Source organism: Entelurus aequoreus, linkage group LG05, assembly GCF_033978785.1.
Source record: "Entelurus aequoreus isolate RoL-2023_Sb linkage group LG05, RoL_Eaeq_v1.1, whole genome shotgun sequence".
In the NCBI taxonomy this organism is placed as follows: Eukaryota; Metazoa; Chordata; class Actinopteri; order Syngnathiformes; family Syngnathidae; genus Entelurus; species Entelurus aequoreus.
In genome coordinates this window covers 46,756,660-46,783,965 of record NC_084735.1, presented here as the reverse complement: position 1 = coordinate 46,783,965, position 27,306 = coordinate 46,756,660, and the positions used below count along the sequence as shown (strand labels likewise).

The 27,306-nt window shown below is 42.6% G+C and overlaps 2 protein-coding genes across 3 annotated transcripts in view; one reads left to right on the top strand and one right to left on the bottom strand.

Annotated features, from left to right (window-relative positions):
• Positions 1-27,054, bottom strand: part of sytl2a (synaptotagmin-like 2a) — an 87,296-nt gene extending 60,242 nt beyond the window's left edge. For both annotated transcript variants that reach the window (XM_062048263.1, XM_062048265.1), the window contains exon 1: positions 26,923-27,054. The gene's annotated coding sequence lies outside the window, so the exon portion shown is untranslated. The remainder of the gene's footprint in view (positions 1-26,922) is intronic.
• Positions 24,234-25,832, top strand: LOC133649942 (uncharacterized). Its single transcript, XM_062046659.1, has 4 exons — positions 24,234-24,383; positions 24,673-24,828; positions 25,040-25,132; positions 25,521-25,832. Exons 1-4 carry the CDS (start codon positions 24,282-24,284, stop codon positions 25,830-25,832), a joined length of 663 nt encoding a protein of 220 aa, XP_061902643.1. The 5' UTR covers positions 24,234-24,281.
• Positions 27,055-27,306: the final 252 nt, after the last annotated feature.

The window sequence follows — 27,306 nt, the reverse complement described above, 5'->3', positions numbered from 1 at the left end:
TAATTTTGCAGGCTCAGCAAAACAACTTTATCCGACGCACTACCATCCAAGAATCAAGCACAAAGGCAAGTTATGTACTGGCATTCAAATTAGCCAAGACGAGTAAGCCTTTTTTCCAAAGGAGAGTTTCTAAAAGAGTGCATGGTGGTGACAGCAGGTGTTTTGTGCTCTGAGAGCAAGAGCAAATTTGAAAAAAATAGCTTATCACGCAGGACAGTGACTCGCCGTGTGGAGCTAATTGACAAAGACTTAGTTTTAGTAAGCTCAACAACAAAACAGAGTCATTTACAATATATTCATTGGCACTGGATGAAAGTAATGACATACGGGACACCGCTCAGCTTTATATTTTCATCAGAGGGATTAATGACAATTTTGAGATAACGGAGGAGTTTTTGGCCATAGAATCCCTAAAAGGAAAAACGTGAGGAGAGGATTTATTTAGCTTGGTGGAAGTCGTCATGAAGCACAAACTGCCTTGGAGTAAGCTAGCTAACGTTACCACAGATGGGTCGCCAAATCTCACAGGAAAAAAACTCAGGTTACTAAAAGGAATCCAGGAGAAGGTGAAAGAGTAAAACCCTCAACACAAGGTACTTTTTTTTTATTGTTTTGCAGCTTGACCACTTAGTGAAGCCAGATAGAAAGCTTGTTAACTTTATTCGTGCGAGGGCACTTCACTGATGCCGACCACCAGGACTTGCTTTATCATTCCAATGTCCGCTGGTTAAGTTTGGGTAAAGTATGTCAATGTGTGTGGGAGCTAAAATAGGAGATTGTCTCATTTTTGGAGCAACTTGAAAAAGCTGACACTTTCCCTGAGCTGAGTGACACCGATTGGCTTTGTGATTTAGCGTTTGCTGTGGACAAACTGGCACACATGAATGAGCTGAATGTGAAGCTACAAGGCAAAAACCAGTTGTACATGAAATATACACAAATATTCAACTAAGCTGACTTTATTTTCAAAATAAATGTCTAGCAAGCCATTCACTCACATTATTTATTTTCATGTACATTATTTTATTCAGTGAAAAGGCTGTAAAATTCCATGCAGTTTTTTGAGGTGGTCTTTCATATTATTTTTTTAAAACTTTTTATCAGTCATATTGTGAGTGTTTGTATTGTGTGTTTAGCTTTTACTACTGCATTTTAGGAATTTCTTCCACTAATGCTGAACAACCTACACATGTTTAAAGTGTTCCTTAAAAAAGGGAGCCAGGCACACATACAGCAGAATGTGTGACACCTTTTACAGCTAAAATATTGTGTCAAAAAAACACAGACAACCTCAGTGTCATGTGAAACAACAAAGCTTGTTTATTGGAATTTTTCTTCATTGAAAGCAACTGCTTTGTATCTTAAACTGATATTAAAAAGTGAAGACTTTGTGTTTTTACATTATTTGTGTTTTTTTTAATGTCAGAAAGTTCTTTAAAAAAGCAGTTTATGTGACAAAGCACTTTGTCAATGTTCTGCAGTTCAGATAATTTGTCACATATTTCTGCTAAAACTATTTATGGATCTGTCAGGTTTCTGATGTATAAATCTCATTCCTACACCTTTGAACACAAGCAAACAAACAGGGAGCATTTGACTTTGCTTGTATGCTGTTTATATCAAAGCATTTCTCTTAGCAGTAAAACCCAACCAACACACATGGTAAACATTATTGTTCCAAAAAGGCTCTTCAGAAGTAAATATTAAACTGACAACTGAAACTAAAAATTGAGCAATGATGATGAAAATGAACATATTTTCAATGTCTAATGTTACATTGAGCTTGGAAAATTAAGAATGTGATGTTTACAGACTACAAGTGTAATATAGACAAAGCATATAATAACTTGTGAAATAGTGTTGACAATACACAGCAGGAAAAAATATTATAATATATGTATTACACAAAACAATAGTAGTATGTAATAACTTAACATACCTTTCTCTGTTGCTCCTTCCTGAACAAAAACTAGCTTACAGAAGGCGCCAGAGGAGATGGATGTGGGAGGAGCTTATCTGGAGGTAGGAGGGGCTTAAAGCATTCTTTGCAGAGAACCACAATACAACCTCGGGGCACTTGTGCAAAACCGCTGATCTGAATTAGCTTGTCCGTATTTATATTGTATTTTCCTGCAGTATTTTTCATTTGCATAAGCAGCATACAGAAGATCCCTGGATATTTTTAATGCAGCATTTGACACTACACAATTGTGCGTACAGTATTTTTGCAAAATTGTTTATTCTTTTAAATGAACATTTTTCCCCCCCTTCAAAATATGTTGTTTTTTTCCCGCAGACAATACTCTCATTTGCTCTAAGTCAGAAATACTTTAGACAATGCGATAATATATTTACAGAGTTTTATTACAGCATAATCTTGCTACCAGGGTTGCATGGCATAGAAGAGATAGGATATACATTTGGTCAACATGCAATACTATCGCCATATTGTGATAATGTATGTTGATGGCCCTTTCGAACTGTGTCCTGCAAATTTGAAAGCGACAAGCCAACGACCGCATCCACAACGCAATATAGTAGGGGTGTGGGAAAAAATTGATTCGAATTCGAATCGCGATTCTCACGTTGTGCCATTCAGAATCGATTCTCAATTTTTAAAAATCGTTTTTTTTTTTAATTACATTTTTATTTATTTTTTTAAATTTAATTAATCAATCCAACAAAACAATACACAGCAATACCATAACACTGCAATCCAATTCTAAAACCAAACCCGACCCAGCAACACTCAGAACTGCAATAAACAGAGCAATTGAGTGGACACACAAACACGACACAGAACAAACCAAAAGTAGTGAAACAAAAATGAATATTATCAACAACTGTATCAATATTAGTTACAATTTCAACATAGCAGTGATTAAAAATCCCTCATTGACATTATCATTAGACATTTATAAAAAAATTAATACAAAAAAATTATAAAAAAGAACAATAGTGTCACAGTGGCTTACACCTGCATCGCATCTCATAAGCTTGACAACACACTGTGTCCAATATTTTCACAAAGATAAAATAAGTCATATTTTTGGTTCATTTAATATTTAAAACAAATTTACATTATTGCAATCAGTTGATAAAACATTGTCCTTTACAATTATAAAAGCTTTTTACAAAAATCTACTACTCTGCTTGCATGTCAGCAGACTGGGGTAGATCCTGCTGAAATCCTATGTATTGAATGAATAGAGAATCCTTTTGAATCGGGAAAATATCGTTTTTGAATCGAGAATCGCGTTGAATTGAAAAAAATCAATTTTGAATCGAATCGTGACCCCAAGAATCGATATTGAATCTAATTGTGGGCCACCCAAAGATTTGCAGCCCTACAATATAGCATCCTCGCTAGTGAGATAGCGGCTCACTAATCTCCGGAAAATTTACTTTTTGGGTTTCTTACATCTGTCATTATCCCTGGAGGACATGAGGACAAGCAATAGCTAAACATGCTACACTACACACCATAGGAGAATACAAGAAGCCATGCTAATCACTAAGCTAGAGCTATTGAATGTAAACAGGGGTGGGCAGATTGATGCAAATATCAACAGTAACCATACCAAATATAGTATCAGTAAAGAGTTGATACTACAGTGATTACATCAATATTTTTTATGAACACGTGTGTTTTGTTGTTGTTGTTGTTGTTGTTGTTGTTGTTTACAAACTCAGAAAAATAAGTTATTGGACACAGGAGAACTTTAAGGGCAAAAATATAGGATTTAAATAAGAGGCAAAAAAAGTTATTTCTATTTTTTACTTAGCAAACAAAGACTGACAAATGATGTTTAATTCCTATTACTACAGTCTCTCTTTTTTCAAAACTGTACAGTACAAACACTAACATCATCCATCCATCCATGTTCTATCGCTTGTCCCTTTCATATTAACAATGATTAAGAATATATTTTTATTTGCCTATTGACAATGGATAATGTTATTCACAAAAAAAATCACCATATTTCCATCTATTTCCATCTTCATAAACAATACCTCCAGTATTTTGCGAGGAAACAATTGCGCCAAATTCAACCAATCGCTGTGAACATGCGCAGCCTCTCAACTTTGTCCAATGACCGCAACTTCCCCACATATTTTGGCCAATCAGCGTCATTTTGAACAATCTAATTCGTCTCTGAGCGGCACTCAAACACGCACGTCAACGGTCGAATCAAAACATGTTCGTTTCTTGTGTGGATGAAGCAGAAACAGCGACGTGTAACAATGTATCAACTTTTTATTGCTCAAACGACACAATTGTCGTCCTACCGCATCGCTCAGACTTGCTTCTTGTTCCTGTCCACAGCGCTAACCCTTCTGGGTAATGTGGTATATGAATATTGTAGCGTTGAACGGGTTTGACAAATGTCTTTGCTTGAAGATGTCAAGAAATGCTGACCCAATGAACGATCGGTTCAACTTTTAATGATCAAGCCAATTTTTAAACACACCACACAAGTGAAAGCACAGCATACTTAGTCAACAGCCACACATGTCACAGTCAGGGTGGCCGTATAAAAACAACATTAACACAGTCACAAACATGCACCACACTGTGAACACACACCAAACAAGTAGACAAACACATTTTGGGAGAACATCCACACCGCAACACAACATAAACACAACAGAACAGATACCCAGAATCCTTTGCAACACTAACTCTTCCGGGACGCTACACAGCCCCCACCTAGCTGGGTTCGTTGTCCCCAACAGCCCATGCGTTCATCACAAAGTCCCGCAAGTGCTGAGGCAACCGGCGTCGTCGACGCCCCTCTGATGGCGGCTGGCTGCTACCACTGTCTGCAGGTAGGTCGGAAGGGGGTATTACCTCAGCATCCTCATTGCTCCCTGGGGGTATCTCCCTCTCTGGCAGAGTGGTTGACTCCAAGTGCCCCCGGCTCTGGTCCAATGGCTGGTATGGGGCCAAGCGGTCTCGGTGCAGCACCACCAGCCGGTTCCGAGGTGCCAGTCGTATCCGATAGACCACGTCGGACAACTTCTGGAGGACCTTGCAGGGTCCCACCCAGTGGCTAGTGAGCTTTGGGGAGAGTCCTTTCTTTCTCACCGGGTTGTAGACCCAGACATGCGCGCCTGGTTCAAAGTCCTGGCCTCGACTGCGGAGGTCATATGCCCGCTTCTGTTGGGCCCCAGCCTCCGTCAGGCTGGTGCGGGCAAAATCGTGGGCCTCCCGCAGCCGCTCCACAAGGTTGTAGTAGTAGTCCAGGCCCGGCGCTCCTCTCACTTCTGGTTCTGGGGCTGGGCCAAAAACCAAATCAACAGGCGTGCGTAGTTCGTGACCAAACATCAATGATGCAGGGGTGCAGCGTGTTGACTCCTGCACCGCTGTCCTGTAGGCCCAAAGAATGAGTGGGAGGTGTAAATCCCAGTCTCTCTGCCGCTTGTCGGTGAGAATGGCAAGTTGTGTGGCCAAGGTTCTATTAAAACGCTCCACCAACCCGTCGCTCTGAGGATGCAGCGGCGTGGTGCGAGTCTTTTTCACACCCAGGCGACGGCACACCTCCTGGAATACCTGGGACTCGAAGTTCCGTCCCTGGTCGCTGTGCAACTCCTCTGGAGCTCCGAATCGGCAGAACATCTCCGAAACCAATCTCTCTGCCGTTGTTGCAGCGCTCTGGTCGGGTACCGCATACGCTTCTGGCCACTTCGTGAAGTAATCCATGGCCACCAAGATGTAACGGTTTCCACTATCAGTGACCGGAAATGGGCCTAGAATGTCCACACCCACTCGTTCCATGGGGGCCCCCACCTGGAACTGCTGTAGGGGAGCATGGGAGCGGCGTGTGGGGCCTTTCTTTGCTGTGCATGCATCACAGCGGTGGACGTGCATCTCCACGTCACGGCGACAGCCCGGCCAGTAAAAACGCTGCCTCAGTCGGAGCAAGGTCTTGGTCACTCCAAAATGGCCAGTCCCTGGGAAGCCATGCATCACTTCGAGGACCTGAGGCCGCAGCACACGGGGCACCACGAGTTGGAGGGCAGCATGTTGTCCTGTCGGAGCTTCCCAGCGACGATACAGCAGGTCGCGAGACAACAGGAGGCTGTCCCACTGGGAGTACAGTGCTTTGGTCTCAGTATCCAAGTGCACCACTGTGGTCCATTCCGGCCGCTGCTGTGCCCCCACCCAGCTGCGAGCTCTCTCAAGCACTGGGTCTTGTCTTTGATGGTCGATCAATTGTTGGGGGGTGAAGCTGTCCAGGTCGACTGTGATGTCATGTTGCCTGACTGCAGCTACTGATGGGTCTGGCATGCACCGCTCTTCCGCCCGCTGGCAGAAACGACACGCCTCCTCACAGGGCCGTCTGGACAGTGCATCAGCGTTGCCGTGCAGGCGGCCTGGTCGATGAGAAATCGTGAAGTCATATTCCTGCAAGATCTCGACCCACCTGGCCAGCTGCCCCTCGGGTTCCTTGAAGTTCAGCAACCAGGTGAGGGAGGCGTGATCTGTCCGCAACACAAACCGTTGACCATAAAGGTAGGGTCGGAAATGACGAAGGCCCAGGACAATGGCCAACAATTCCCGACGGGTGACGCAGTAGTTCCGCTCTGGCTTGCTCAGCCCCCGACTGTAAAAGGCCACGACCTGCTCGCCGTGATTCCCTTCCTGTGACAGCACAACCCCCACACCGACATCACTGGCATCTGTATCGACCACGAAAGGTCGGCTGGGGTCTGGGTAGGCCAACACTGGGGCTCGGACCAAGGCCTCTCGCAGCTGTGCAAAAGCCTCATTGCAGCTGTCAGTCCATTCATATAACTGTCCCTTGTGTGTGAGCTGGTGCAAGGGGCCAGCAATCGTTGCAAAGTCCTTGATAAATCTCCGGTAATAGGATGCCAGTCCCAGGAAACTCCGCAACTCTTTAACATCTCTTGGCGCTGGCCAGTCACGGACAGTGGCAACTTTGGTTGGATCAGTAGCAACACCTTGCCCACTGACGACATGCCCCAGGAAGGAAACTTCACGCCGAAGCAAATGGCACTTTTTGGGGTTCAATCGCAGCCCAGCCTGACGAATGGCCTGGAACACATGCTGGAGGTTCTGTAGAGCCCCTTTAAATCCTGCAGCATGCACCAGGAGGTCATCCAGGTACACCACACAGCGATCACGGGGGATGGATGCCAGCACTCTCTCCATCAACCGTTCAAACGTGGCAGGTGCGTTGCAAAGCCCGAACGGCATCACCTTGAACTGCCAGAGTCCTTGACCTATTGTGAACGCTGTCTTTGGTCGAGCTTCGGCGGCCAACTCCACCTGCCAATAGCCACTTCGGAGATCCAGGGAGCTGAACCAGGAGGAGCCAGTGATGTAGTCCAGCGCATCATCTATGCGCGGCAACGGGTAGGAGTCCTTGCGGGTTACATCGTTGAGCCGTCTGTAGTCGACGCAGAACCGCCACGAGCCGTCCTTCTTTTTGACCAGAACTGCGGGTGCTGCCCATGGACTGCTGGAGGGCTCGATGACGCCCGCCTGGCGCATCTCCTCGATTTTCTCCTGGGCAGCCACTCGTTTGGCAAGGGGCAGACGGCGTGGGTGTAGCCGGATTGGTCGTGCGTCTCCTGTGTCAATGTCGTGGAGTACGAGACTGGTGTGCATGCAGTCTTCATCTTTCGCTGCAAAAATGTCTTGGAAGGCATTCAGTAAGCTTTTCAGTCGCTCCTGCTGGGTGGTATCCAGGCCTTGACTGCTTCGCTCTAACAGTTCTGCAATAGCCTGCTGGGTCTCTATAGTAGGCAGTCTATTAGTAGAAGGGTTAGGTTGAGACTTCTCCTGGTCCACCATGAAGGCCGTAGCCGGGGATGGCTCTGTGGGGGCTGTCACTCTGCAGGCGCCTGGCTCATCAGTACCCTGGAGGGCAACTGTTTTCTCACCAAGATGAAGCGTGGCCCTAGGCACATCGACCACAGCTCCCCACATCTCCAACAGGTCAAGCCCAACAATGCAGGGGTCTTGAATGTCAGCCAGCCAGAATGGGTGTCGTCTCTCTTGGTCCGCCACCTTAATGCACACTGTCCCTTGGCCCAGCATGGCAGCCTTGCTACCGGTGACGGTTGTAATTCGGGCGTTGGTGATTGTCCAGCCTGATGGCAAGCTGCGCTGCAAGTGGGGAAGGACACCCGGCCGGATGATGGAGATAGTGGACCCCGTGTCAACCAGGGCTCTGCAGACTGTTCCATCAAGCTCGCATTCCAGGTATAGCCCCCGGGCCCTGCCCAGGCGGCCCAAGCGCTGTGCGTCACATTCGGGTACAATGGAAACCATCCCGGGTGTCAGTTCCCCGACACTGACACCCCTCTCTAGTTTGACGACACCTCAGCGGCAACGTCAATGGGGGCAGGGGCTGGACAGTGTCTTGCAATGTGGCCAGGGACACCGCAGCGGTAACAGTTCACTTCGGTCTGCCTTCTCTGGGAGAAGCGTGGCCGGGGCCTTGCAGTCACTTGGTCGGTTCCCTCTCGTTCGGTCTCGTCCCATCCAGCCTGGCGGACTCGCGGAACATCACGGCGGCCATCTGGAAACAGGACGTGCTCCACACGTTCGGCTTCAGTCAATGCGGCAGAGAGAGAGTGTTTAGCAAACAGTCTGAGATGTTCCCGAAGTCGTTCAGGCTGTAGACCACGGACAAAGGCTTGTACGGTGAGCTCTTCCTGTAATACTTCTGGGAACGCTGGGTGACCCCTTCGCACCAGATGGCGAAGGTCCGCAGCATAAGCTCCGAGACTTTCTCCCAAAAGGCGTCGCCGCTTATACAGCTGCTCTTGTGCTTCGTCTGCATGGATTGGTCGCCCGTAACGTCGTTGAAGAGCCTCGCGCATGGCCCCCCAATCAGCCAATTCCTCCTCTTGTAAATCGACCAAACACTGTAAGGCTGGGCCTTCCAGGGACAGCGCCACATGCCCTGCGGTTGCCACATCAGACCAGCCATTCAAACGTGCTGCTAGCTGGACCTGGAGGAGGAAGGATTCAATAGAGCCTTCTCCACTATAGTGAGGAAGCTTTGGAGTGGCGATGCTTGGCCTGTAGTCATCTCGCAGGGAATTTGTGTCCACCATCACCGCAGGAGAGGCACTTCTTCGCCAGGCACTCCTTCCAACACGAGGCGCACTTCTTCCATCTGGTTGAGCTTCCAATCTTGTCCCATCATATTGAGCTTCCATTCTTCCTCCAAGTGGATGGGCCTCCCGTCCACTAGGGCGGCGCAGGTTCCTCTCATTTACTTGGTGGTGAGGTAGTTGAGCCTCCAATCCACCAGGGCGGCGCTTGTTCCTTTCCTCTTCCTGGTGACGAGGTAGTCGGTCTTCATCCGGAAGTGCATTCTCCCAGCACTTGATGAGATCCTCAAGCTTCTTTGAGAAAGCCATCCCACTTCTGACACCAATGTAGCGTTGAACGGGTTTGACAAATGTCTTTGCTTGAAGATGTCAAGAAATGCTGACCCAATGAACGATCGGTTCAACTTTTAATGATCAAGCCAATTTTTAAACACACCACACAAGTGAAAGCACAGCATACTTAGTCAACAGCCACACATGTCACAGTCAGGGTGGCCGTATAAAAACAACATTAACACAGTCACAAACATGCACCACACTGTGAACACACACCAAACAAGTAGACAAACACATTTTGGGAGAACATCCACACCGCAACACAACATAAACACAACAGAACAGATACCCAGAATCCTTTGCAACACTAACTCTTCCGGGACGCTACAATATTAACGTCGTAGTTTACACTAATTTATATGTTTATTTAAGTTGTAATTATCCTAATTAGGGCAATTAAAAACATATTTTCATGAGAAATGTGATGATGATCTGTTATTGTCTCTCATTTACAAACTAACATTACCGCTACATATCGCTCTCAACAGATCACACATTCTCCTAAAGAACTGGGGTAAATGTGTTTGAACATAGATGAATGTTAATGACGGACAAATTATTTTTAAGAGTAAAACATACATAGAGCATGTCTGCAACTTGTGTACGACAAACCAGACAGCGGATAATAAGGAATCCTTTTTTGGTGTTTCTTTCTGTAATATAGTTATTATGATTTACAATGAATTTAAACAGTACAGTACTTTGACCATGAGCTCTGAGTATGTGCTTTTACTGCCACCTAGTGTCTAGTTTTAAGACTGCCGTATACAATTAGTAAAACATCAATACAGCGTTTGTTTTCCAATTTGTAATGAAATCCTGTGGTTTTTTGTAGTTCAAAGGAACACTTAAAACAGTGATAACAAATTCATAAAATCACAAGTTGATTTAAAGGGTCCCTGTCATGCAAAACCAACTTTCGTTACCTTATGGTAACTTCTAATGTGTATTTTGGATCTGCATAAGTCACGAAAAATAGAAATCAAACCGTGGAAGCATTGCAGAGATATTTATAAAACAATCTTGCCTTCCTTCCTACCAAGTGTGAGGTCAGCAGATTATCCATATATGTTAGACATTTACCCAAACATCCTTGCGTGGCTCAGCCAATTTAAATGTACTGTATGTAAAATCTGCTGTGTTACATCATGCTGACGATGAAACCCAATGGAAGAAAATGCTGTTGTTTGTTTGCTTTAACCAGCGCAAGTCACTGTACTTTCAGCCTCATTTTAAAGAAAAAAGTGCCTTACTTTTAACTTTTATCATTTGTGGCAATGTGCCTTCATCTGTGAAAAAGTCGCTTCGAATGTGTGCAAAGAATAGTCCTGCTTCAACCAAAAACTTTCACAAAAAGATGTATTATACCGAAAAAATAAGTTTAATGGGGTAGTTGGTGACTACTATTTATGGCAATGAAGGAGACAATGAAACGGTAAGTATTAACAGTAAGTTAGAAATGTTTGAATGATATGTTAGCATTGTTAGCTCGTGTTGCTGTGTAGCAAACTCAGCTTTCTAATGTAAGACATTAACGTCACCGTCCTGCGGCAAAATAAAGAATGATTTTCCGAAAAACTACGTTTAATGGCGGTCAGTGACTATTATTTATGGTAATGGAGGAGACGGTAAGTAGTAACAGTAGGCTAGAAATGTTTGAATGATATGTTAGCATGAGTTGTTGTGTATCTAACTTAGCTCTGTAATGTATGACATTAACATCATCGTCCCCCGCAAAATAAATCTTTTTTTTTTTTTTCTAACTATTTTTATTTTGATCAGTGCCTACTGTGTTTGGCAATGGACCAGTTAGTAATATAATGCGTTATTACGTTCGCGATGTCGCTAGTAGCGGACAAGTGCTCATAGCGTACCTTGAAGCCTTGAGCCTCTATTCGATGGCTGGCAGCAGTCATCGATGTCCAAATTGCACAATAAAAGCAAGAGAGTTAAAAACAACAAAACATTTCTACCCAGGCGGGGGCAAATGCACACTCAGCGTGAGGCGGCGTTGTGAGAAGTTAATTTGCATCAAACAACTTCGCCTCTCAGGGAGGAACAAAATAGCTTAAAAGTAGGTCTGTAAAACAAAATCTATGACATTTTTTCACCAAAGAACCACCACGACATTTAATGTAGACCACAATGAATAAAGTAGAAAAAAAATCATGATATGATCCCTTTATTGTTATCGAAAAGATTAAGCTTAAAAACATCACAACTTTTGCCCTAACTTTCTGGAAAAGCTGCCACAATTTCATGCATTTTAGGCCAGAACAATAACAAACAAAGCCCATGGAATCCTGGAGGACTGCATAATAAGCTAAACTTTTTAACAATTGTTTGATACTGTTAGAATATTTTCACTTGTTTTACTTCAGTTGATGATTGGGATAGAAAGTCTTCACATGAGGGTTCAGCAACTCAAAATGTTGAAAGAATATAAAACATTTTGTTTTTTGAATCTGTCTGAAGCCACAAAAAATTAAAAGCCTCATACAAGTCTTATAATGAATGCAACACATGATGTGTCTATATTATCTATAAAAGCCTACTATCAAATGTGTCGCAGGCTGACGCAAATGTTCATTGACAGAAATGTAATATTTGTTCTACACATTTTTACAACATTGGAAAACATTAGTAAGATGGAGGCTTCTCAGAGGGTGACATAGTTCCTGGAAATTACTGGCTTAGAATGGCCAAAGGTATAGATGTGTGTCCAAGTTAAAGGAAACGCCGCAATTGTGACCAGGTGCGGGGATCGCGCACCTGGTCACAATCAGCTAATCCCCTCGCAGTGTTTGACGGGAAAGAGAGAGGTGGAGAGCCAGCAGCAGATGCGGCGCGACACAGAGCGAGAGACAGACGGCGAGCAGTGGATGCAGAGCAGAAGCGACAGAGAACGAGACGAAGACGCGGAAGGCTGAAAGCAGACGGCGAGGCGAGCAGCAGAGGGAGGCGCAGCTGAAAAGCGACCCGAACTAAGCTTCGGCTTTATTGAGAAATAAAGAATTCAACCATGCTCGAAGCAATGTCCTTCCTTGATGGTCCTGCGAACCCGGACGACGGTCAGAGTCGTTCACAGCATGTTAGCATCGATTAGCTTGCAGTCATGCACCGACCAAATATGCCTCCACTCAAGTCAATAACATCAACAAAGCTCATGTTTGTGCATTCACGCACAGCATAAACAAGTTTGGTGTTCAAAATGAGACAAAGAAGAAGTTGCAAAAAACACGTCTTTCTGTGGCAGCGTCGGAGAAAGTTGTACATGTAAACAAACTACGGTGAGTTCAAGGACCGCCGATGTTAGTAAGACAAAACAGCGCGCATGTTTAGTATAAACAGTGGGATTTCTAACAATTAGGAAGGTTCGTTTCATGTTTGTCCTCCTAGAGGAACCATATTAAAACAAAAAATATATATTTTTCCCAGTCTTTTAGCATTTTCACACATTTTTTAAAAAGCTCCAGAGAGGCCCCACCTTCACACATGCCCTGTCATATCATAAAGAAATTGAGGAATTGAACACGTTCACTTAGGCTCATTTTATTTCATCGGCGTACTCAGACATAATTAGTGTGTTTTAACAACATAAGTTAGAATAAAACTGTCTAGATAATTATTTATTGCTCTGCCCAGATAATTATTTATTGCTCTGCCCTGCATGTTATCTTGACAGGAAGTTGACAATTGTATTGCACCAGTGTGCTTTATTTTGACAGCGTATGTGGAACTGCATGATGGGAAACTAATCTTCTGTTTTGTCATGCCACTGAACACACAGTGAATGTCCGTCACGTGTCGTGTCTTTAGCCTTTATACCAGTGGTTCTTAACCTGGGTTCGATCGAACCCTAGGGGTACGGTGAGTCGGGCTCAGATAAAAACTTCTTCCTATCGGTGTATTACGGATACGGCAACAGCAGAAGTCACACTGATTTGCAGGTGTGTAATTTGTTGTGAGTTTATGCACTGTGTTGGTTTTGTTGTTTGAACAAGGTGATGTTCATGCACGGTTCATTTTATGCACCAGTAAAAAAAAACATGGTAACACTTTAGTATGGGGAACATATTCACCATTAATTAGTTGCTTATTAACATGCAAATTAGTAACATATTGGCTCTTAACTAGTCATTATTAAGTACTTATTAATGCCTTATTCGGCATGGCCTTATTATAACCCTAACCCTGTAATCCTGGCCCTAACCCTCTAACCCTAACCCTAACCAAATAACTCTAAATTAAGTCTTTGTTACTTAGAATATGTTCCCCATACTAAAGTGTTACCAAAATCAAATAACTTTGTCTTGAATTTGAAAAACAAAAACATTTTATTTTTCACTAAAGAAGGGTTTGGTGAATGCGCATATGAAACTGGTGGGGTTCGGTACCTCCAACAAGGTTAAGAACTACTGCTTTATACACGTCAGAAAGCAAAGATTGTAAGTAAATAATTTGTTTAAAGTTAAAGTGACAAGATTATGCCACTTTTAAGAGTGTTATGTGTAGGGGTGCAACGATTAATCAATTAAATGAATTAATTTGATTAGAAAAAAGTGGTGATCTTATACTGTTTCCTTTTGATTAACCGTTTGAGTGATGAAAATGTAAAAACGAATAATATAAGTTAAATACAAGGTAAAGGTGATTAAAAAGGTAAATAAGATAATAGAAGCTAACTAGGAGGTAAAGGAAGGTAATATCACGTCGGGGTCGCATTTTACTGCGTGGTCGTTCTCCCAGGATGCAGACGGAAAACTCTGGACGAAGCGTGCAGGTAAGAAAACGATTTATTGCCCATTATTCATGCAAAACACAAAAATACAGAACAGTGTTCTGATAGCACGTGAACTAGAAAACATAGAAATACCCAACAAAACGTGTTGCATACAGCAAACAAGGACGCCAGACCAAGTGTGGCGAACAGTGGGAATAAGTAGCTCTCTGATTAGTGCCCGGCAGCAGGTGAGCGTGCCGAACACTAATCAGAGGCAGGTGAAACCAGTCTGCACCCATGGCAACCAAAACACAAACCCAGTGGTGCTCAAGACAGGAACTGAGGGAGTCCAAAACTAAACAAAACATGACATGATTCAGGCAACAGATCATAACAGGTAAAATAAGATTAATAAAAAGTAAAATGGTGGTCCAGCCAGCGTTAGTTCTGGGGTACTAGGCGCCAATTAGCCTTTCTCGAAAAAAAATGCCTTATGCTTGCGTTGGTTTCAGCTGTAGGAACCGTTCAAATCGCGAAAAGGATACACGTTTCTTCAGAGTTCCTAGAGAGATAATCAAGAAGGGAGGACGAGTGCAAGATTTGACCGACTACGAGAAATATGGCACACCCTCCAGTCCAAGGGAGCAGAGTCAAAGAATGCAGCGATCACTACGTTAAAGGTTTGTTTGATGTACTTTTAATGTTTAGTGTTTCCCATTTAAGTATTAACTTGATATGGGGAGTCTAAATAAAAGAAAAGAAAATGTGAGCAAAACCCAAAAAAGGTTTCACCAAAGGCAGCAGTTATAAATGAAGCTTTCAGCACATACACAATGTTTACATCTATAGTTATATTTTGATAGAGACGGGGAAAGACACGCTACTCGTAACTAGCGCGTGCAAGGCAAGTAAACATGGAAGTAAACGCAAATTTAAATGGTGAACTGCAACATTATCCGAGCAAGAACGATGCATATTTATCCAGGAGAGTCTTAAAAACACAATTTCCTTGACCCAGCCACACACAAAGAAGCCTCCATGCTTTTCCAAGTTTTCATCTGTTTTGTCGTACATAATGACATCTGCAGTACCAGATGGTTCGATATGTCTGGGAAGTCCGACAGATAATCCTTGGTATCGCGCGACAAGTCTTTTTTTGATAAAGTATGTGGATCTATTCCATTGCATCATTTAATTTTTGTTCATATCTGCTTTTTGCAGGAAGATCTAGGACCATACTTGCCAACCCTCCCGTTTTTAGCGGGAGAATCCCGTTATTCAGCGCCTCTCCTGACAACCTCCCGGCAGAGATTTTCTCCCGACAAACTCCCGGTATTCAGCCGGAGCTGGAGGCCACGCCCCCTCCAGCTCAATGCGGACCTGAGACTGAGTGGGGACAGCCTATTCTCACGTCCGCTTTACCACAATATAAATACGCTTGCAAGTTCCAAAACGAATGGAAACAAGAATGTCAGTTCATCCAGGACAGTTCGAAGGGGAAGGTGTATGTTGCCTGTAAATATGTAGAACAGACTTCTCCATTGAACACGGTGGCCGAAATGATTTCTCAGTCATGAACAGAGAAGTTAAACAGGACAATACTGCCCTCTAATGGATAGATAATTCAAGTATTTCTTTTATGTAAATAAAATAAATATATATATATAGCTAGAATTCACTGAAAGTCAAGTATTTCATACATACATATATATATATATATATATATATATATATATATATATATATATATATATATATATATATATATATATATATATATATATATATATATATATATATATATATATATATATATATGAAATACTCGAGTTGGTGAATTCTAGTGGTAAATAACCACGCCCCCCGCCCCCAACACCCCCCTCCCCCCACCTCCCGATATTGGAGGTCTCAAGGTTGGCAAGTATGTCTAGGACCCTTGCATACTTTTAGAGTGTGTGCACCGCTTGCAGCACAACAGCCATCCTGGCTTGGTTGACCACCACTTTTTTTCACTTCTGAGAAGAAGTCATGTGACGGTATGCAAGCAATAAAAGGTCAAGAACGATATTTAGAAGGTAAATGAAGATAATACAAGGTAAACAGGGGGTTTAAAAAAGGAAAATTTATAGGTGAAAACAATAAATGGAAGGTAGAGAAAGATAAGGAAAAGATAAAAGAACATAATATATTGTAATGAGGTAAATAGAAGGTAAAGAAAATGTAAGTAGAAGGTAAAATAAGATAACAAAAGGTAAACGAAAAAGGTAAGAGGAGACAAATGACAAGGTAAGAGAAGGTGTAAAATGGTAAAATAAGGCAAATAAAAAGTGAAAAGAAAGTAGAAGAGGGTAAACAAGTTAAATAGAAGGTAAAGGATGGTAAATAGAGGCAAACCAAGGTAAATAATGTGAATTAAAGTCAAAATAAGGTAAATAACAGATAAAGTAAGCTAAATGGAATGAATAAAGGTTATGGCAAGCAGAAACATCTTTGCATTTCAACCATTTGCCCTACAACACACATCGGGGCTGTAAAGTATGTTTTATCCGATTAATTGAACAACTAATTGATTATTGAAATAATCGATTCAAGTTCGCTGCGTTATTAGAGATTCTTTTTGTGACTTGTCGACTGCTGCTGTGTGAAATAGTGACTGTATCAATCTGTGTTTGTCGCCATCTAGTGGTTATTTTGGGTACAACAATCTGCCGGTTTCTCACAGATTCAGTTGGAACGTGATGCTACAATTGTTTATGCAATTTATAAAGCCGTAGTATTTGAGTTTGAATACAAAATAATGCATAATGTCAGTCATAATTTATATTCCGCCAGGTCCAGTGTAGTTCAACACACCACGCTGTGAGTTCATCCAACAATAAAAGGAATACAATGTATGATAAGGACAAATGAGTCCTGATTGACTACCATTATAATGACATGTACAGTCATTACAATGTATTCATGCATCTTCTCATTTCAGGGTTTCATTTGGAAGCAAAGGCGAGTATTTGTCGGGCCAGTCTCTCCACGTGTGCAGCACACATACACGCACGCCACAAAAAAAAGACGACAACAAGGAACTTTGTTCGTGCTCCTAATAATTTATTTTGCTTTTCATTGCAAGTCGAAAGCGCCATGGCCATCAGCGACTGTTACGTCATTACGTAGCACCCCTCCCCCACCGGAAGCCAAGGTCCGGTGTCCTGTGAGAAAGACTTGACCCAAAATGTCCCATATTATTCCAAACACCAATAAATATGACAAAGCTTACTCTTTTTATCCAAAATAAAATGTGTAATTATATTGTGTACGGACTGTACAGTGAAACATTGTAATTACAATGGTACTCAACAGGACTTATTTGTCCCTATGATACTACACCGCTAACACATTTTTGGAATCTCACTCTACAAAAATATATTAACGCATCAAATATAATTTTATTGCTAATCCTATGTGTATTTAAGCCTGATCTTTACACAAGTACATATGCCCTATTTACTCGGAAAAGACAACTTGATCAAATGGACATTCAAAAGGGCTAGAACTTCCAAAAATGTTTGCTATTTTTATTTAGGACTGAAGTCAATTAAGAGATTTGAGCAAAAAAAGTAGAACAAAATTTGAATCCATAGTGTTTTTATTCACACTTAACTCCCTGAGGACTTTTTTGTCCTTTAGCTACTCATTGTTGAAATATGGTGTTTGCGCTTCCAAGATGCGGAGGACAGCAGGCAGCTTGCAGGTAAGAATTATATATTTTATCCAAAAACAAGGCAAAAAAACCCCACAGTCTTGCCGCTGGGAAGCGCACATCAAGCCTAGCATGGCATGAGCAAAAACATGGACTGCAAACAGTAGCGTAACGCTAGCATGCAAAACATAATAGTATCATCAAGCGAACCGACTTAACAGTCGCCAGTGGCGACCAAGAAGCATGTATCAAAATGGGCATGATTGGGATTGACAGCAAGTGTGTCCTAATCACCAGAGGCCGGTGTGTAATGCTTAGCTCTCCTAGCATTTGGAAAATAAACAATGCAGGACTAGGAGCACTGGAAACATACTGTAAAAATACACTACAATAAGAAGAATAACAACAAACACAACACAAGACACAGGTCATGACATAATCAGACTAACACAAACAAACGTATGGCCAAAAATAATCAAAAATTTACCCCCAAGGACAAAATTGGCATGATTTATGTTTGGTAGTTTTCCATTTTTAGTCTGTTTCCTGGGTGCACCCTCTTTCCCTGTTTACTGTTGGTTTCAATGGGTACTGATTCTCCTCACCTGTCTTTGTTTAGCAATTAGTGTTCCCACCAGGTGTTTTGGTTGATCACTCCCCTTTATAGTTTTCTGTCACCAAGCACTAGTTGCTGGGTCAATGTTTGCTATAACGCAACAATTATGTTCTCCTGGTTCTTCTCCTCGCTCTAGTGATTTTTCTACACACTAGTATTCCTCGTTTTTCACCCTTGGTGACATTTTGGTTTTTTAGCTCCACGTTTGTTAGCGTCCTCAGTTTTATATTTTTGATCCTGCCTTAATAATAATTAAAACCAAAATCCTACTTAGACGCGGCTCCAGCTTGTTTTCTGCGTTGGAGGGAACACTACCAGCGCAGCCAAGTGACCCCAACGTAACAAAAATATTTAACTAAACTACGTAATTAATCATCTTAAAGCTATACCGTTATTATGAGCCTTTATAGTTATATGACTATGCAATTAGTAGTGTGTGATCAGTAATGAGGTAACAAACACCACGTTTGAATTACAGTAATGCATTTAATAAGACAACACATACTTAATAAATAAATAAAAGCCTATAAAACTACACTTTAAGACAGGGGTCCCCAAACTACGGCTCGCGTCCAAAATCAGGCCCGCGGGAAGTCCCAAGTATTAAAATTTTTTTTTTTTTTTTTAAATAAAAATTCTGTCTTTTCTTATCCACTTTGTGCCGCTTGCTACTCACGGTGTTTCCTAGCAGCTCAGGCAAATCATATTGTCTAAAAATGCATTTTCTCATCGATCTTCTTTCGTGTATCGTCTTCATATGTCCATCTTCGTGTCGTGTAGCCACTCCCTCGTCTCAGGTCCCACTTGGAAGAGGCCCTCCTCTGAAGTGAAGTGAAGTGAATTACATTTATATAGCGCTTTTTCTCAAGTGACTCAAAGCGCTTTACATAGTGAAACCCAATATCTAAGTTACATTCAAACCAGTGTGGGTGGCACTGGGAGCAGGTGGGTAAAGTGTCTTGCCCAAGGACACAACGGCAGTGACTAGGATGGCGGAAGCGGGGATCGAACCTGCAACCCTCAAGTTGCTGGCACGGCCGCTCTACCAACCGAGCTATACCGCCCCTGAAGGTGGTCTATGCCGGGGACAGGTGGTGATGATGTGGTCGGCAGTCTGCTCAGGCTCCCCGTACTCACACGCTGCACTGTCTGTTAGGCCCCACTTTTTCATGGACGCTTTGAAGCAACCAACCTCTGTGCGAAGGCGGTTCAGGAGGGTCCATTGCCCGCGAGGTAGATCTTCTCCCTCCACGCCACCTCCAGGATCCTGGATGTAAAGGTGTAGGCATGTCTGTCCTGCTGACTCCCACTCCTGCTTCCATTCCGCTGCCAGCCAGGCTTTGGTTGTCAGATCTTCCGGGATGGAAATAAGCATCTCTTGTGCGGCCTGATTGTATGGGTGGCGGGACTTGAGTCTGCTTGGAGGTGTTGCCATGGTGGTGGTTTCATGGAGGAGGTGCCATCTGTGTTCCTGGGCTTTACTTGCCAGGGCGAGGGTAGCGGCCTCTCGCCGTAGGCCGGCTGGCGCTATCCCTGTTAGGACTGGCAGGTAGAACACGGGGGTGGGTTTCAGGCAGCCACTTATGATCCGGAGGGCATTGTTGATGGCCGTATCGACCTTCTTGGCATGTGAGCTTCTACACCAGGTTGGGGCACAGTACTCAGCTGCAGAGAATACGAGGGCTTGTGTGGAGATACGTAGTACCTTGGCCGAGGCCCCCCAGTTTGTACCAGCTAGGCGCCGGATGAGTGAGACCCTTGCTGTTACTTTAGCCCTCACTTCATCCAAATGTTGTTTGTAGGACAGTGTCCTGTCCAAGCGTACGCCCAGGTACTTTGGGGCCTGCTGGAACTCCAGGGGTTTGTTGTCCACTAAGATCTCCAGCTCCCTTCTTGCTTCCCTGTTACAGAGGTGGAATGCTGCTGATACAGTCTTTCCCTTACTGAGCTGCAGTCGCCAGCTTCGAAGGTAGGCAGCCAGGACGTCCATGTCCTGATTGAGACCCTCTTCAACCGCCTTCCATGTGGGCCGGTGTAGCATGATGGCTAGGTCATCCGCGTATCCATACCTTCTAGATGTCGTCACCGGTAGGTCAAAGATGTAGATGTTGAAGAGCATCAGTGAGAGGACAAACCCTTGTGGGACCCCGTTTCTCAGCCTCCTGAGCCTGCTGCGCTGGCCATCACTGGTCTGGAGAATGAAGCTGCGGTTTGACAGCATCTCCATGATGAAGTTGACCATATGACGGTCCGGGATTGTTGTCAGCAGCTTCAGGTGGAGTCCGCCGTGCCAGACGGTATCGTAAGCAGCAGTCAGGTCCAGTAGTACACCCCCAGCTTTGGTTTTGGCCTGGAAGCTGTCCTCGAGATCTTGTGTGAGAAGGGTTACCTGGTCCACTGTAGACCTGCCCCGACGGAAGCCAGCCTGTTCCCTTGGAAGTTGTGAGTCAACTACTGGCTCAATTCGGCTGTGTATCATCCTCTCCACACTCAAAAAAGTGAATGAGGTGTGTTGTGCACTATATATAATTTTTATGTTTTCAGTTTACTTAAAATACATGTCTTTGTTATGTTAAAATATTTTTTTCTAATAAAGTCCATGTAATTGTGTCTTTGGTTATGTGTACAAAATAATTATGCGTTGGTTGATCACAAAACATTTAATTGAAGTGAATTATGATTGAAATACTTATTACATCCAGAAGGTGGCAGTAAGAAGAAAATTCAAATGCTTCACACTACACGTGCGCAAACTCTGAATCAACTTTCTTGTTTTTGCCGGTGAACTTGCCAACGGTCGTCACCATTTGTCTGCGTTTCTGGCTTGAGAGGTAGGAGGGCATTTTTCATCAATACTTATTGTATTATTTACATATTGAGCATGATTTAATTGTGTGTTTGTGATATAACACTTCTATATTTCCGTTGTGTTTGTGCTTCAGAGAGCAGTAGCCAGTGCATGATAAAACTACACTACCTTCGGTCTGCTTTTACCCCGTCCACCCCCAGGCAGGTAGGTTAGCTACTAAAATAAAGCACCAGTGGCATTTGTCAAGGGTAAATGTCACCAACAACGGGAGCATCTGGTTATGTTTAACGAGCAGTAAAGCCGTTGTGGTGAGCTGGGAAGCGGGTGTTAGCCGCGAATGCTAACCGCTAGCGCTAGCCGAAGTTAAAGGCCTACTGAAATGAATTTTTTTTATTTAAACGGGGATAGCAGATCTATTCTATGTGTCATACTTGATCATTTCGCGATATTGCCATATTTTTGCTGAAAGGATTTAGTATAGAACAACGACGATAAAAGATCGCAACTTTTGGTATCTGATAAAAAAAGGCTTGCCCCTACCGGAAGTAGCGTGACGTAGTCAATTGAACATATACGCAAAGTTCCCTATTGTTTACAATGATGGCCGCATGAAGTGAGAGAGATTCGGACCGAGAAAGCGACAATTTCCCCATTAATTTGAGCGAGGATGGAAGATTTGTGGATGAGTAAAGTGCAAGTGAAGGACTAGTGGGGAGTTGAAGCTATTCAGATAGGGAAGATGCTGTGAGAGCCGGGGGTGACCTGATATTCAGCTGGGAATGACTACAACAGTAAATAAACACAAGACATATATATACTCTATTAGCCACAACACAACCAGGCTTATATTTAATATGCCACAAATTAATCCTGCATAAAAACACCTACGTGTTTGTTATGCTAGCTCCTAGCTCCTCTGCTAGCTCCTAGCTCCATAGAACACGCCAATACAATTCAAACACCTGATCAACACACACAATCACTCAGCCCAAAAGACCGTTCACCTAACCCAAGGTTCATAAAGCTTATATATTTTTAAAAAGTTATGTACGTGACGCGCACATACGGTCAAGCTATCAAATGTTTAGCAGCCAAGGCTGCATACTCACGGTACCTGATATTCAGCTGGGAATGACTACAACAGTATATAAACACAATACATATATATACTCTATTAGCCACAACACAACCAGGCTTATATTTAATATGCCACAAATTAATCCTGCATAAAAACACCTACGTCTTTGTTATGCTAACTCCTAGCTCCTATGCTAGCTCCTAGCTCCATAGAACACGCCAATACAATTCAAACACCTGATCAACACACACAATCACTCAGCCCAAAAGACCGTTCACCTAACCCAAGGTTCATAAAGCTTATATATTTTAAAAAAGTTACGTACATACGCTAAAAAAAAAGTTGCGCACATACGGTCAAGCGATCAAATGTTTAGAAGCCAAAGCTGCATACTCACGGTAGCACGTCTGCGTCTTTGTCATCCAAATCAAAGTAATCCTGGTAAGAGTCTGTGTTGTCCCAGTTCTCTACAGGCGTCTGTGTATCGAAGTCAAAAGTCCTCCTGGTTAGAGTCTCTGTTATCCGAGTTCTTCCATCTTGACTGCATCTTTCGGCAATGTAAACAAAGACGCGCCGGCTGTGTACTGTTGTTGCTGACTTCGTTCGAAAAATACGTCCGTTTCGCACCGACAACTTTCTTCTTTGCTTGCTCAGCTTCTTTCTCCATAATGCAATGAACATAATTGCAACAGATTCACGAACACAGATGTCCAGAATACTGTGGAATTATGAAATGAAAACAGAGCTTTTTTGTATTGTATTCAATGGGGAAGGCATACCTCTGTTCCCCGGGCTACGTCACGCGCATACGTCATCCTCAGAGGCGTTTCGAACCGGAAGTTTAGCGGCAAATTTAAAATGTCACTTTATAAGTTAACCCGGCCGTATTGGCATGTGTTATAATGTTAAGATTTCATCATTGATATATAAACTATCAGACTGCGTGGTCGGTAGTAGTGGGTTTCAGTAGGCCTTTAAGGCCCCTACACATGATACGCGGTAAAACACTTTGAACCGGCCGTTCCATTCAGTGCCTATGGAAGAGGCGGTAGCGGGGCGCACCGCTGTGTCCGAGTTTTCCGAACTATTTAACGTTGCATTAAAGTCGTATCCAGATGTCTGAAGAAAACGTAATGCTTGGAGGTTAAGATGTAGTCACCAGCTAACGGTTGTTAGAATACTAAGGTCGATTTAGCCGTTTACTGGCACTCTGCTCCCAACCTCGCGGTGAGCCCAGAGCAAAAAGCTGATTATGAGAATCGAGCTAGCTCAGCACTACAGCCCACATACTTGTTACCAGAGAGAGATATTGTAAACATCCAGGACAGCTAACTTACTGGGGCCAGAAGCCCTTATTCCTTATTCTTCCTCCTGTCTGCCCATAGCACTGTACTCATAACAAGTATGATCACAACTAGTGATTTTAATACAGTGAATTGTGTTGCCAGTATTTTTATTTTAATTAACATTTATCAGGTAACAGATTAATTCTCTTGCTCTCGTTCTTAATGTGTTTTTATTTTTTAGATTTCTAGTTCTCTTTAAAACAAGTAATGAACTACATTAATGTATGGATCCACATGAATGGATGGATTTATGGATTAACATGATGAATTTCAGATCCTGGATGTGATAGCTGTTTCCTAACTCATCGATGTGGTTTAGACGGCACTGCTGAGCTTGCCCGTGGTATGTTAACAGTCAGACTTTTCTTTCTTAATACTGTTTTACAAATTGAGTTTCCTTTACCAATATATCATTTTTTGTTTTTTGCCTCCCAGATTTGAATGTGGCAGTGTAAAGGTTGCAGTTCAAAGACCTCAACTAGAGGCCAGTTGCTTAAACATTACGGATTAAGTCATCCACATTATGGGCGCAGGCACCCATATCCTTGTCAAGAAGAGACATAATGATAAAGTTGTCAAAGAAAAGATGGCTAAGACCTTCGCATACAGAAGGCAAGAGGTCGTCAGAGACAAGCCCATGATCATGGAGTTCAAGATCAGATGGCCAGGACTCTTCACTGTCGCAGAGGTATGAAATGCTTTTTAAATCGGCTATAGTCAACAATTTCAATTTATTTATTTTTTGCAATTCTGCTATATTGCATAGTGACAGACATGGAGGGCAGGGGAGAGAGAGTTGTAATGGCTTCCAGTCACATGGGAATGTTAATCATTTTGTGTAAAATGTAACACAGGAAAGGCTGTTATACTACAGTACAACCTGTTTTTGTACATTGTTGTGAAAGTATTTCTGTTTTAAATGTTAAATGCTTTAATAGGTACCAATAATATGTTGTTTGTGGACATTATGTTTTCAGGTGGAAGCAGAATTTGTGAGGATCACTACTGGTCCCCTTGTCTCAAAGTTCCATGCACAGCTTGACCAACACACTGCCCAGCTCATCAAAGTGTTCAAGAAGAAAGGAGGCTCTGCAGGGACTACCATCAGAAGGATTTTGGTCCCAATCACACGGGTATGTTTTGCTATCGCTACAGATATGAGATGGGGTGAGAGAGAAAGGGGGAGACATGCAGCAAAGGGAGTCGAACCCGCGGCTGCTGCCTCGAGGACCTTCGGCCTCTTTACATGTGGCGACTGCTCTAACCACTGTTAGCCGCCCCAGCGAGTCAGTTTTGACAAGTTAACAGTCAGAATAATATCTCTGTATTTTTTTCTTTCTTTAGAATGAAACTGTTGAAAAGAGGAGGGAGTGCATCCTCAGGGCGCTTTGTATCTACCTCAACGAAGACCCGAACATCCTCTTCAAAGAATACCTGGTTGGTAATTTTAATAGTTTAGTTTCTACCTGTAATAAATAATTTTAAATTTTAACCTCTGTGGGGGTGGTACCAAAGCCACTGACGTTGATGGCTCGTTGGTGCCCTGGGTGAAGCTTCGTTAGTGCTCCATTTTGCTGTAACAACAGCCAACTCTAAGAAATATATATATTAGATTAAATAACTCAGGTGACAGATTCATTCTCTAAAATTTTGCTGGAATCACTCAGCACTGCTTTATCTTATTTTTACACAAATAGCACTTTCTGAAGTATCTAGTTATTTTCATTAAAAGGAAACCTAAAAGGCAAAAGTTAATCTTTGGAATACCTACAAAATCTGTGATTTCATAGATTGGTTGTGTCCTTTCTTTCTCCCCTATGTAAAGGATACTGCTGGCACCGCTGCACAGAGGGAGCTTGAGCAACTTACCCTTGGCATCTACATCATCAAAGTCGAGGGAGGTGATGCCACCACTCCTCCAGCTGATGTTGGAATAGTGATCGAGGGTGTTGAAGTTCTTCATGACCTGGGAGACGTCACCTCTGCATGTGCACTCTTAATGGGTGTAATATATGCACTGAGCCTCAGTTATCCTAAGGAACTGAAGACCTTCTTTGAAGGACTTCAAAAGCTCTTCCTTCAGCTGGATGCTGGCAGACTCTCAGCCAAGGTACAAATGCTCAAGAACAAACTATGAATGAACCAAACATTGATTTGGATGCTGAAGTGACAAGTTAAGTGAGAGACCATGCAGCACCAAATTTGTTGACAACTGAATGGAAATAGAAATAGCAAATCTTGTAGCTGAAGTTATTGTTTACGTAGATATTGAAAACTCTTTCATAACCAGAGGACCATAAGAACTTCGTGTAGTGGCTGCAACACGAGCTGACATGCTTGTAAAAATGTTTTCCTTCCACACTACTAAATTAAAGGTTGACAGCAGCACATGTTGTTATAGTTTGACTATTATGCTGTTTAAAAAAAAAGAGAACTACAAGTTTGTTATATTGTCACACAATAATATTGACAAATCAGGGATGTTTTGTTTGTTTATGCTGCATCAAGGTAGTTTATAATTGTTACTGTTGGGTAACGATGCAAAACAAGTTGACATGTTTGTCAATATAATTACATTTCAGGGTATTCCCTCCACAATATTAAAAATGGTTAGATTACAATGCTTTTACAAAAACAAAAAATTGAGAACTGCAAGCCTGTTGGATTGTTGGATTGCATAAAAGCAGTTTGCAACTGTTGGTGTTGAACCATGCTGCACCCTAATATCTGTTAGGGTTTTATTTTGGACCAAGTGGCAACAACATGTTCAATAAATATCGCTTAATAAAGGAAATGACAAATATATGTTGGGTGTACGAAATTCATTTGTGTGGAACCTGTTGACAAACTAGAATTAGGTCACACTAATTAGTATAAAATAAATTGGATGAAAACCTATTTTTATACATTGAACTTAAATTTATTATTTTACTTCTATAAATAAAATATATGTTTAAAGGACAAATGTAAAACATGTAGCCTGTATATATATTATTTATGTCCATATAACATAACTGAATTCGATTGGATAAACTTAAATATCTCTTGTTGAACAGAAGTCATTTTATCTAGTTGGGTCAATTAGCATTGTGTTAATGTAATACAAGTTCATAAAGTTAGATGAACTTAACATTTTTGCTTTTAACTAGCATAATACACTTATGTGGAACCTGTTGACAAAATAAATTTAATTAAAGTCAATGTTTCAATTTTTTGAGTGTGGATACCTCGTGGGATGTTGAGCGGGCAAACTCTTTGTCTGCGTCTGGGAAGCGGCCATTTTTCAGGAGTTGGGCTGCGATGGAGTTTGCTGTCACAGGGCACTTGGGAGGCGGTGTACTTCTTCCTGAGAGCTGGTTTATGGTCTGCCACGCTTTACGGCTGGAGTAAGTAAAGTCAATCGACTCGACGACCTCTGTCCATCTAGCCCTGCGAGTGGCGTCCAGCTTCTCAAGCAGTGCCGTTGCTGTCACATCCACTTCAGCTCTTGAGCTAGCCTGCTGGTGGGCTCGCAGGAGGTGGTTGCACTCCTCGTTCCAACCCGGGATGTAGTTTGCATTGTAGCCTCGTGGTATGGTTTTCTTCGCTGCCCCTGTCAGCACTAGGCTGCA

Excerpts from the sequence above, each read along its gene's own strand:
- LOC133649942 (XM_062046659.1), top strand. The coding sequence starts at position 24,282 with ATGGCTAAGACCTTCGCATACAGAAGGCAAGAGGTCGTCAGAGACAAG. Across the intron at positions 24,829-25,039 it reads TTTTGGTCCCAATCACACGG|AATGAAACTGTTGAAAAGAG; the intron begins GTATGTTTTGCT and ends TTCTTTCTTTAG. Across the intron at positions 25,133-25,520 it reads TCCTCTTCAAAGAATACCTG|GATACTGCTGGCACCGCTGC; the intron begins GTTGGTAATTTT and ends CCCTATGTAAAG.